The 13,141-nt window shown below is 29.8% G+C and overlaps 1 protein-coding gene across 50 annotated transcripts; it reads right to left on the reverse strand.

The window, feature by feature from the left end:
• Positions 1–342: 342 nt before the first annotated feature.
• Positions 343–12,573, reverse strand: B52 (serine and arginine rich splicing factor B52). 50 transcript variants are annotated; one of them, XM_012483974.3, is made up of 12 exons: positions 12,409–12,554; positions 10,061–10,187; positions 9,095–9,165; positions 7,345–7,440; positions 6,758–6,781; positions 6,551–6,607; positions 6,275–6,344; positions 2,258–2,331; positions 1,993–2,181; positions 1,553–1,678; positions 1,137–1,259; positions 343–1,063 (listed from the first exon to the last, which is right to left on the reverse strand). In XM_012483974.3, the coding sequence occupies exons 2-12, from the start codon at positions 10,184–10,186 to the stop codon at positions 919–921; spliced, it is 1,101 nt and encodes a 366-aa protein (XP_012339428.1). In that variant the 5' UTR covers position 10,187; positions 12,409–12,554; the 3' UTR covers positions 343–918. The 50 variants fall into 50 exon arrangements, with proteins under 50 accessions (XP_012339428.1, XP_012339427.1, XP_012339426.1 ...); XM_012483973.3 differs by having other exon boundaries at positions 343–1,075; XM_012483972.3 differs by having other exon boundaries at positions 1,963–2,181.
• Between the last annotated feature and the right edge of the window lie 568 nt (positions 12,574–13,141).

Genomic DNA, 13,141 nt, shown 5'->3' on the forward strand with positions numbered 1-13,141 from the left:
TATATATATAACATAGGAATATTTATAAAGGAATATATCTGAGAAAGTATTTTTAAAACTTATCGAATTTATCTATTTTGAATTAAATATAATTTTCTGTATTCAAATCATAATGGGCATATATATATATGATTTTTACATACACGATTAGACATTTCTTTTTTGCATTTCGTCCGATATTTTTATAAAAAGATTGAAACTTGAAAATCGATATGATATTTCTAATATTTAAAGTTGATTAATTATCCGAGTTATAAAAAAAACATTTGTTTCTAACGAATATTTAAATAAATAAAAAATATTAATTGAAATAATTAATTAATAAAAAAGAAAATAAAAATATAGGCTTAGCGCGAAATTTTATTGATAAGATACCGCTTACCGCTAAATTTAATACACATCACATAATTTCCTTGTAATGTGACTGTTAGGAATATATACAAAAAGCCATTATAGAGAATTCCTTGATATAAGGTGATACATCAAAAAATGTATAGAATTCATTTAAGGTACGTATGAAGACATCCTATTTCTCTAAATGCGAGTGGTGTTTTTTCAGATGACAAGTGTACAATCAAAATTACGTATAACTAATGTACACAGATTGGTTCCATTAAGTAAATCATGTACAATTATTTAATTATACTTAAGCCGATTGTTAATTACATTCACTTCTTTTGTTTCGCTGTCTCTCATTTTACAAGATCTAAAGAATTTCACTTATCCATAATACGATGTACATGTTAATTACAAGTAGTAATGTCAAAAAAATCGACGTTTCTTAAAAAGAAAGGCATGAAAAATTGGCTTCTTAAATATATTTACTCGTAGAAAAAAAGAAACAAAAAGAGGAAAGTTCCTCTTTAATTCTTTTCTTCTCACGATAAAAGTCTCTTCTTTTCTTGTTCCACATTTTCTTTAATCAACAACTTTCTGTTTATTACTTTCTGGAGATTTATCGCCATTCATTGGTGAACGAGAACGGCTACGGCTTTTGCTATGTTTACTGCCTGATCGAGATCTCGATATGTCACCTCGTGATCTTTCACGGCTAGATCTATCTCTGGAAGAAGAACTATATTAAAGAGATGACTGTGGATTGTTTTTTTTGCGCTAACTATATCGATTAAACTCACTTTGAAGGAGACTTAGCTTTAGATTTGGACTGTGACCTGGATTTTGACCTCTCAGCCTTGGACCTAGAACGAGATCTGGATTTGGACTTTGACTTAGATTTCGACTTTGAGCGGTCTCTTGATCTGTAAAATTATAATTCAAATACAAAATAGAAGAAAATACAATTAAAAATATAAAAATTTTCTTTTAAATGATATTATATTTTGTGTTAATATAAATAATGGCAATTTTTTAAAAAAATTAACCCAAACATAATGTCAAAAATAAAAATGAAACATTTATAGAAAATATTATTAGAAAAATTGCATTAATATTCGATGATGATAAATGCGCAAGAAAAATAGTAAATAAATGTTATACAAAATTATTTATATAACTAAAATTGATGTAATATTAATAGAAGATTGATACCCACTTGGATTTAGATCGAGTTCGGCTACGTTCAGGTGATTTGGATTTGGATTTCGATTTTGATTTAGTATGTGCTCTTGATTTAGAACGGCTGCTGCGACGGCTACGACTGCGAGAACTACGGCGACTCCTGATACAATAAAAAAATTGTAATATATTTGAACTATTATTTACAAAATATATTTAATTAAATAATTATTATATCAATTATAATTATTCTAAGTTATTATGATGTTTTATATCATGCACGACGAATTGGATGTATGATAAATATTCATAAAAGAAAATTTTTAAATTTAACCATGAAGTATGGAATGTAACTTTGAAATGATTGAAATTAGAAATTAATATGCTACAAATATGATTAGTATTAAAGTAAAAATGATGGAGACATTGCCGCCCCCCCGACAGTACCTTGATCGGGATCGAGAACGACGATAATACCTTGAGCGGGAGCGGGATCGGCGACGAGATCGAGATCGTGACCGTGATCTTGATCTCGAACTTGAGGATCTTGAACGACGTCCCCGTCTCTTATCCTCGATAAGTCTGATTCTACGTCCATTTAGTTCTGTGTCATCCAATTTATCAATGGCGTTCTTCAAATCAGAGTATGTTGCAAATTCTACAACTCTGTAATATTAAATTATATAATTAATCAAATTATATTTATATAATAAATAAAATTTTTTAAATTAATATAATTTACCCTTCGTTCCTGCGTTGTTTATGTGCATCTGCATATGTCACTTCACCAGCCTGTCTCATATAATCCTTCAAATCCTGAGCATCACACAAAAATATGGATTAATATATTATAATGAAAAGAAAACGTTACTTTTATCTTACAATTAATTATAACAAAGTACGATTAATATTCAGGTATGAATAAAACTAAGTTTTGTGTTTCTATACTAAAGATTACGCAGAACTTAAAATGTATCCTGTGCACTTTTATCCACTATACTTCCTCTAATACATATTATGTAATAATCTTCCTTCTTCTGAAACATATAGTATAAGAATCTATCCTTACTGAAAAAACCATGTTATTGTCTCCTGTCTGCCCATACTCTTCAGTGTTGAAAATATATGTTGAAAACATGTGCTCGAATTTAGTATCTGCGATTGATGCAACCTTTCTTTTTATGCAATTCAATCTTTAAAACAAGTATAGTCATTTGTATAGTCAGACCTCCACCCTGCAGAAAAATATATAATCTTACATATTTTTTAAATAATTAACATGTTTCTAAAATATTTTTTTATTTAAATAAATAAACTAATGAATAAAATTTCTGCAGAGCAGCTCACAATAAAACTTCATTAAAATCATGGATATATATAAAAAACTTTTGAAGTCAATTTCTCTACCATTTATTTAATGCAGAAAGAAATTCTAAATTATATAATTCAATCAAAAACTATATGGACCGTTGAAAAGATGGAACTGCATAAGGCAGAGAGAAAGACAGTTGCTTGTGAAATCAAATAGTTAATGGAAGATGAATTGGTCTTGAAAATGCTGAAAAAAATTTTCAGTAGCTTTTAGAATATTTTTCAGGTTATGACTTGTATTTCAAAGCTGACAAAAGTAAATGTAATTAATGTATACAGGACAAAGGAATATATATTTTGTTTGCTATCATAATTGATAAATGAAATTCAAAAAATCCAAAATTGAGCTGAATTTCCACCTATTTTCCTTCGAAAACCAACGTAGAATATTTTTTTGCTGTCATTCATTGGAGATCTCCCTTCTGGAAAATTTGTATTCCTCTTGATGTAATATCCTTTTCTTATTACATTTTCTATGATTTTATGAGGTGGTTCTGATCTATTCTTCGTAATTCATCATCCATAATGATGAAAAAAAAATCTATATTTGGCATCCACTATGTTTTCTTGATTCTGATTGTATTTGTGGGAACCAGGTACGGCTTTATGGACTCTCTCTTGATAGATGCGTGCATGCAGGTAACTCTTTTTCATCTTGATGTCTCTTGGTTATCATCCATAACACGCCACTTTTTCAGAAAAAAATTCATATTCGATGCATTCGAAATTCCTATATGTAATCGTATCCGGCGTGTATTGTAAAACAGCGTTAGGAATCACGTCAATACATCACAATTGTTCCGTTTTTAAATGGACAATCTGCAAATACGCTTGATGACTGAAATGTTTTCTTTGTATATCTTGTACACAAATCCAAAAAAGAGAAGAAAATGGATTCTAACAAAAAGAAAGAAATTGCCTTGCATAAAGAAAAGTTGATATTCTATTCTCATTCGAAAAAGATATAAAATATATAAACGTTCCGTAAAAAACGTAAACGTCTAATTATTTAAAAATGTGATTAATAATAACCAACGAATATGCACAAAGTACGAAAAAATAAACCAACTATATATATGTTGTTATTAAACTAACGGATGCCTAATTTCGAGCACACTTGATATATGATATACATAATATATCATATAAATAAATTGTAAAACTGGTCCTGTTTCCGGTAGTGGTTTTATATTGCGTGTGCACGGCTCCAAACTTGTTGAATGTTTTCAATTGAGATCTATATTAATATAGATAGAATATATATACATATAAAACACCTGAACTATGGTGCACAGTTAACAGATATATAATATATATCTTAAAATGATATCAATAAATAAGAGAAACAAGTTACAAAAGTGTATGTATATATAAGATATATATATAGATATAATGTATATATCTAAAGAGTACACTCGGTTAAGGTGACGCATTTACCTTGGGCCCAGGCACCACCTTGCTTACGGACAGAGAGAAAGGCCAGACACAACGGCGCTTGGTTGGGTCGAACGGATCTGTGTGGCGTAGTCGCGGATGGTTCGGGTTTCGGCCCGTGTATGCCCTCATGGGTGGCCGCTGCCTGACTTACTAGATGGCTAGGTTGGTGGCGTACCAGTAGCAGTAACAGTCGTGGTGTAGTAATAAATGTGATAGTAGTTGTAGCAGTGGTAGTAAGTAGTAGTAATAGTAAGTAATAGTAGAGTAGTAGTAGTAGTAGTAGTAGTAGTATAGTAATAGTAGGGCAGTCATTATGAAAGGTAATATAAAGGGTCAATAATAAAGTTGAGTAATAAAATGTCAAGAGTATATATGATACAGAAGGATCAGAAAGAGTGAAGATGGTAGTATGCTTCATAAAGGATATAATAGAAAAAATGTTTGGTAACAATGATAGTGATAATGATATGGAAAGATATTGAGAGAGAGAAAGAGAGAGAGAGAGAGAAAGAGAGAGAGAGAGAGTAAAATAGTGGTGATTGCTGTTGTACACATCCAGGCAAAGATACAGGTCAGAGTCATTGATGATCGTAGAAGGCAGACGACGTTTTTCTCTCCCAGCGATCACGATGAGAAGATCGCAGATACGTAAGAACCTATCTCGTCACTGGGTTTCACCACGTATCACTGCGCAAGTAGTAGAAGGTGGTAGGTGGTAGGTGTACCCAGTGCCACGCGGTTATCTCTCTCACCCGGGACACCTCAGAAACCAACCTGGTGCCACTTGACCTTAAGGCGGGCCCATCGCGTGCATCGTCATCTTTATCATCGCACATCATCAGTCTATTGGCCCTACCGGTCACCCCTCCTCGGTGAAGAGGACATGGCTCTTCGGAAAGAACATCAATTTTATTGTTTTTCTCAACTGTTGGCCGAACGTAAATGAAATAATAAATTGAAAAAGGAACGTCGAAGAATTGAGCGAGAGAAATTCATATATATGTATACTTTTTTCATCAAAAGATAACCAATCATCCGAAAAGTACGATTAGACGATATATATATTTATATATATATGTATATGCAATGTATATTGATCAAGTAAGACTTGGTCCACATGCACACAAAGGAGCTCTATTTCTGTCTCTTATTTAATTCATTAGCATAGACATTTAGAGATTTGTGTACATAGATGTATATACGTATATACACCACTTTTATAAGATCAAAGATGGAGTGCGTCCTGGTATTTCCCACATAGTTCGCATTTCCCATCGTTTTCCCAAGATTGCCCTTCTCGATTGGTCTATCTCATGTCTCTGAATCTTCTTCTCCACTGTTTATTTGCTCGACGTCTTCTAATCGTACACAGCTCTTCTTTCCAACAGCACGATTCAATTTTCATAACATTTATTATTAGATTTGTTTCAATATTTAAAGATCACATGCCTGTTCTTTTTAACTTCAAGGAACATTTTCTATATCTCTGTTTCTGTACTTTTCGTTTGGTTCTTTCCTTTTCCATTCATTCTGCTCGTTTCTTTGGCGCATTGTTGAGCATTGAGGAAGTTATTAGGATAAAAAATTTTACTTCAAAATTATGCCATAGACTTACTTGATCAAAATGTACATCTTTTTTTTTTTTTTTTTTTTTTGCAAACTCGGATTTGAGTTTCAGATATCCGTAAACGAACTTAAAAATGGCGAAAGAAAAATCGAATAAAAATATTAGTGCTAAAAATGCCACCGCGTGTAAGTTTGGTTCAACTCGGGGAATATATAAAATCCGAAACGATTAAACGCCAGCGAGAATATATTGGGTCCCCGCGCGCATTTTGGATGGAATATTCGCATATCGTCATCATTCTGGAAACCTCGAGTAGCAATCAAACTCACGAAAAAGCTATCGGATGTGTAGTAAATGTGAAGCAAGGGTACAGATATTGCTTACCTGCCAGCTGACACGACTCGATAGATTTTCCACGGTGAGCCGGTATTCGGTGCGTGTTGGTGGTCCATATCTAAAAAAGGAAAAGCACAAGAATTAACCACTTTGTATTATTTTAATAGAAGCAGGTTTGTCTTGGACCTGACTTTATACGTAACAATAGCGAAATTCTAAGAATGGAAACGCAAAACTTGATTTATAATATTCAATATTGCAATTATTTAGAAGTTGAATAAATTATAAGATGTATCGTTAGAGCGTAACATTGGATGTATGTACCTGGGCAATGATTGCTTGTAGCTAGATGCAGTCCTCGTGTTTCTGTTCACACTATCTCTGCAAAAAGGGATGTCATGTGAACAGAAATAACGGATCGTTGATTAAACTTTCAGCAAATAACTACAGATCTGCACTCATTGCTCAGGCACACAATCAATCACCTGTTCCAATCGAATCAAATCTACTCAAAATGCAGCAATAGCGTACCTGTCGTGCCGCATATCGTCTCGGCTGTAACAAACACAATACCACACATCTATTAGTCGCCAATTACATCGATCCACCTCTCTCAACTACCAGTAATAAACATAATGTCTGGGAGGGTATTCACTAGGCATTATATATACTAAATATGTTAGATTTCTCGACTAGCGAGATCTTTTTAAAACTTTCATTAATTCGACGTACTCGGGAGAGCAGTCAAATCCAAGACAACCAATTCAAACTAATTAGAATTCGTCAGTGCCTAGACGAACTTTCATCGTATGCAAATTGGCAAGCTTTATAACATGTACTCATTCCCTTTCATTCTCTTTCACTCTTTCTTTCATACTTTTTCTATTCTAGAGCTTATCATATCCAAGGTTACGTTCTTCCCTGTACGGGCGATATGCAAAATCATTTTTTATTACATATAATTGGTTTGAATAAATATTTTTTTATATTAAATATTTAAAAAAATTTTAATCGAAAAAATTTATTTAAGATTTTGCATATCTCAAGTTGATTGCCTGCAGGGGAGGAGGGGATAATGATCGCTCTGATAAAATAAAAAAAAGGATAGCGTGTCTTACGCAGATCGCCTCGAGTCCCCATAACCACCACGGGAGTCACCATAGCGCCACTGGTCACTACCCCTAGGTGTCCCCCGGGCCCTCTCTACAGTAATTCTGTAACAAGACACATTGGATATGCTTACTTGTCTCTCCAGGAGCGTGAGCGTCCGTAGCCACGGTCGCCTCGCCTCCCTGAAACACCCCGTGCTATCTCCACCGCCACTCTGAAACACACCCAACAAAACCCCGCCTAAGTCCTCGACTAATTCTTACTCTAAAGCTGCTTCCTTCCTTCCATCCTTCTTTCCATTTTCTTTTCCATTCCTCAGCCTCCTCTCGAAATCCGTTCAAATATCATCCGCCTCGTTCTTTATCTACAAAGTCCAGCCATTGAGGCGCTGTCCCCTCATCATCGTATTTGTCTCTTCATTCCCTCTCTAATTTTTCTAGTTGCTGTCCACTTATAATGCGCAACTTATTCATCAATGTAAATTATATATTGTATAAAATTTCTTGAAGCTTTCTCATAATTAACTGGGATCATTTATGTTTGTACTTTTCCATTTTTACTTCTTTTGCTTCAGTTTTCATCATTTCTAGGAATCACTTAACGAAATTGATTACGATCACCAGAGAATTATGAAAACGCATTAATGATTACAAACATCTCGTTTATTTTCATTTGATTTAAATAATTTTTATCAAAGAAGCAATATACATTACTTAAAATTCTGAGGCATAAAGTTTATCAATAATCTTTTTAAATAATACATATATATATCGGGGAATTGATGGAAGTAGTTCAAAATGGCGGCAAGTCATATCGGCTATTTAAGTAAGATGCACTTTTATTCCAGAACAAACCCAATCAATAATTTGGAGGACAGACGCCGTTGTTAAACTTAAAGTCAATAACCAAAGAAAAGAAATCGTAAATATGTTGCATTTTAAATTATACAGAAGCAACAGCAGATTATTATATCAATACAAAATAAAATCTAATATACTTTAAAAATATTAAATATTTTAAATATGGATTTTAATATAAACAAGGAAAAATAAAACCTTAAAAATATTATTTACAATTTTAAACTAATTTATAATTGACTTATTCCCAAAAATAATATTAATTTTTTAAATTATATGTAAACAAAGATATTTAATTATTGGTTTCTTATAACCAATAGAACTCTACAGTACCTTTAAGTCCAAATGCAAATAACTGGGAAATGTCTAGAACGAAAGCACTTTACTCAATAATGCATGAAAGATTAGTAAAATAAAAATATATATATATATATATATAAAAGAAATTTTCAATGCTATTGCTTCTCATGTATAATCCTACTCATTATGTGCAACATTAACAAAACTGTATGTTTTCATTTCAAAATCTTTTAAAGAATATTTAAAATTAATAACATATGTGTAAACTATATCAAAATTATAATGAAATATATTAATGTTACACTTTTAATGTATGTTTAAAATACAACTATAGTAAATAAATAATAAAAAAGTATTTTAAAAAATTTAATATAAAAAATAATAAACTTTTGTAATTTTCAATAATCACATTATTTTACAGATTGTGTAATTGAAAATTACAAATTCAAGTATTTATAAATATGAATAAATAAGGACAAAAATTCATAGTATAAAGAAAAAAACTAATCATGCAAAAAAATCATGCTACCTACACCATTCTTCATATTTCTAATATATATTTATATGTATGAAATACATATGATATTTTAATGTCTATTACCTTTCTCCTAGAAGCTCCTTCCCATTGAGTTCGTAGACTGCATCATCTGCATCCCTATAGTCATCAAATTCCTGTAAACAAAATATATTTATCATAAATCATTGTATAAGAAAAATTTCTCAGTTTCACTTTCTACATGCAATATTGTATAAAATTCATGTTGTTCAATGCATCTCATTGATGTAGTATGGAGTACAGTGTATAATATATGCATTTGCAATCATTAATATCAATAATAATTCACGAATTCTGTCATATTAATAAAATAAAATAATCTATAGAAGAAGAAAATTCAATTAGTAATTTAAATAAATTTAATTCAGAAAATTTTAAAAAGTTATTTGATTTCATAATTTGGTTTTCAATTTTATAATTGGTATTTTTACCTCAAATGTAAGTGGCAATTAAGTAAGTAACACGATTTCCTTTTGATAATACATAACTTACAAATATTTTGTAGATTAATCGATGAAAACCAGCACACAGTTCCATTAAGCAGCCACAGTACCAATGTGTTCAGGGCTCAAGGTAGGTCAGATCAACTCACGAGTTCAAGTTATTTTTTAAGTAAAACACTTTACCCTCTACACATTTTGGTCAGCAATAAAATAATAAAATATAATAAAACTTGGAAGAAGTTATTATATCAAGATTTTATTTAAATATAGTTTAAAGTTATTATAAAAATAAAAGATAAGATAACGAACGTAAGATATTGATACTTAACTTAAACATAATGTTATGTATATCACAAACAACTTTATAATTCATAATCTAGTTACGACGATAATTCATAAGCCTAGTTAGTGGAAATGAAGATGGATATATTTTCGAGCGCTAAATGTAATACGTGACTTTTCAACTTGCAAATAAAATTTTTTTTATAAATTCATTAATAAATAATAAGACCAAACTGAGTAGAGTAAAGTGTTAAATATGTGTATAAAATTTGATTCAAGTACTTACAACAAAACCGTAACCGTTCTTGATGAGGACATCACGGAATCGACCGTAGCCTCTGAAAAATCTCTCAAGGTCTCTTTCCCTGGTGCCGTATGGAAGCCCACCGACATAGACCCTTGTCCCTACCATACTGTAAAAAAAACAATTGAACCACATTAGACTTACCACAAAGGCAAATCCATTCTTCATAGCGACCTCCTTGATTCTACCATATTTCCGGAAGAACTTCTCAAGGTCGCGCTCTCTCACCCGGTATGTTAATCCACCAACGAATACTCGGGTGCTCATTCTTAAAGGAAAATATAAAAACACCATACATAACAGGCTACTTTAAGAACCTGTCATTTATTCACATGACAACATAAGTACTGTTATGTTAATTTCCAATATTCTGGCTGAGAATGGCAATGCAACTCAATAAAATTGATATTTGTAACTTTATTTTATATTTCTGTATTTTGGCAATCTATATCAAAGAAAGCTTTGCAAGTAAAATATTATTTGTGGATATTAAACTGACTGCAGTAGATCACAAGTGCAATGTAGAAATGCTATTATAATATCAATATTTTTCCCAAACCTAACATTCCTTATAGTTGAATATAGTACTTCATCATACATTCTTCTATAACAATCATACAGAACATTCTTAATGAAATAAATTAAAATGATAGATTAATAAAAAGTTTAAAATATTAAAATGTTAGATCAATATATAATTAAAAATTCAATACATTGATAAGTAAAATTTAAATTATATTTAAATATTACATTAATATAAATTAAAAATAAATATAATCACATGACATGCTAAATTTTATGCAAAAATCTGTAATACAATTCAAAGCCATATATTCATTCCACATTAAAACAAAAAATAATTCTAAAAATAAAAGCATTAATATCTATAATAACATCTAGTTAATTCTAATAAAATAATATAACAATATTGAATGTACAAAAAATTTTAGAAAGTTAAAACAACTTATTGAATTATTAAGTTTATAATTTGTTTTAAGCCAAAAGATAAAAATATGTTTAAAGCAATATAATTTATAACAATGTTAAGCACATCTCATGCACTTGTAGGTAACAAACCATTCTTTGCTTACATATAATCAAACAAAAAGTGTTTTAATTTGCACACTGATAAAATGATAAATTACTATTATCTACTAAAATATTTATTTTCATGCTTACTCAGCCAAAAGTGTTTAAGCAAGTATTAAGGAATTATGAACATTAGTCGCGTTCGGTATTTATATTCAATTATTTTAAATAGAGAAAATAGTATAAGGCGAAAAATTTGATTGTAAATATCGAACTCGTCTAATGTTAAAAATTATTAAAATATGTAAAACAATGTGCAATATACAGAACTTTATTTCAATATACTATAGACACATTTATCATCCAAGCATTAATCTTTAAAACTTCTGTACTATAAAATTATTGCATCTATTTATTTATATATTATTAAGAAGGTATTTTTATACATTTATTAAAAGATTTTAAGTATGATTGTACTTTATGTTAGTATACCGTTATATACCATACGTTGAAAGTTTCTTCCTTTACCTACCGCAATTTCTTTTGAAGATTAAGAGCTATGTATTTTTTTATAAATTTTAATTTGTTCTTTGAAATTAATATTTTTATGTAATAAGTGGGACTTAATCTAAAAAAATGTAGTATATTTCAAGCACCAGCGACAAACCGTGTTTTTTATTGGACACTCGTTTCATAAAATGGCGGTCGTGTGATTGCTTATCGTCCTCCTTTTCTGCTACGTAATTTACCGATTATATGGAGATAAAAACTGTATTTATAAAAACATAATGCGTTTATATAAAATAATTATATTTATAGCAAAACATTATTTTTTCTGTAATCGAGGAAGCCTCTCGAAAATTATTAATATGACGCAAAAATTAGCGATAACGCTAAATTAGAAGAGCTATAAATTAATTATAGAACAAGATAATATCTAAGATAAATAATTATATATATGCATGTATCATATGTATAAAATTGAAAATTTATTATATTAATTATGAAAAGAAAGATCTTGTGAACGATCAATCATACGACGTAGCATTTGGAAAGCATTTGCCACGTCATTAATATAATACAAAAATATGCAATGAATAATTTGAATCACGATTGAAAATTACAATTTAAATTTTTTTCTTTTATTATCTATAAATTATCATTAAAGCATCATGATATGATATGATATGAAGGCATTTATGATTCATGATTATTCCATCCGAAAAACAAAGTATTTGCAAACAAATCACTTTTTTAATGCATGTATAATATCACAGAAAAAAAAATGTTTACAAACTTACCTGAATATACGTAAAAAATGTTGCTTTGTTCACTAAAAGCTTATGCTCTCACGACACGACACGACTGAAATTACTAGAAGAAGTAATGATCGGCGTCTGAAGTAAGATGGCTCGTTGCAATAACGGAAACAAAACGGGGTTCACACAACGAAAAACAAAGTCGCTAGCTGTTTATGTCTCGATACCAGACGCCTAGAATTAGAAATTTATTATTTAAAATAAATTGCGTAAATCTTATATAATAATATAAAATTATTATTTACTAGTAATATAATATTATTACATTTAATATATAATATAAACTAATATTTCTTCATGTATTATAGTATAAATTAATATCCCCTCTCTAGCAAAATTTTTCTCTATGAATAAGTTACGTATTTACTACGTTTAAAATAATAAAGTTTATAATTATTCATTGTCTTAAATTGTTACTTACTATCGTAATATAAGTACAATTGTTAATAATTTTTATTATATTAACTGCCAGTCATAAATGTGTGCAAATATAATTCACATGCGACATAATATGCGCAGTCATATAGAGCGGGATATTCGAATAATCATTTGAAAGCTAATAATATTTAAACAATAATACTTTTAAACTGAGTTTCATAATTTGAAATAAATTAAAGATATATTTATTTTAATATAATACAAATATTATAAGAAATAATATAAATTAAATTTTTTTACTTTAAAATTGAATTACAATTTTTTATTTATTGCTTAA

Source organism: Apis florea, unplaced genomic scaffold (genome assembly GCF_048593485.1).
Source record: "Apis florea isolate Af1SG1 unplaced genomic scaffold, ASM4859348v1 contig_3793_pilon, whole genome shotgun sequence".
Classification (NCBI taxonomy): Eukaryota; Metazoa; Arthropoda; class Insecta; order Hymenoptera; family Apidae; genus Apis; species Apis florea.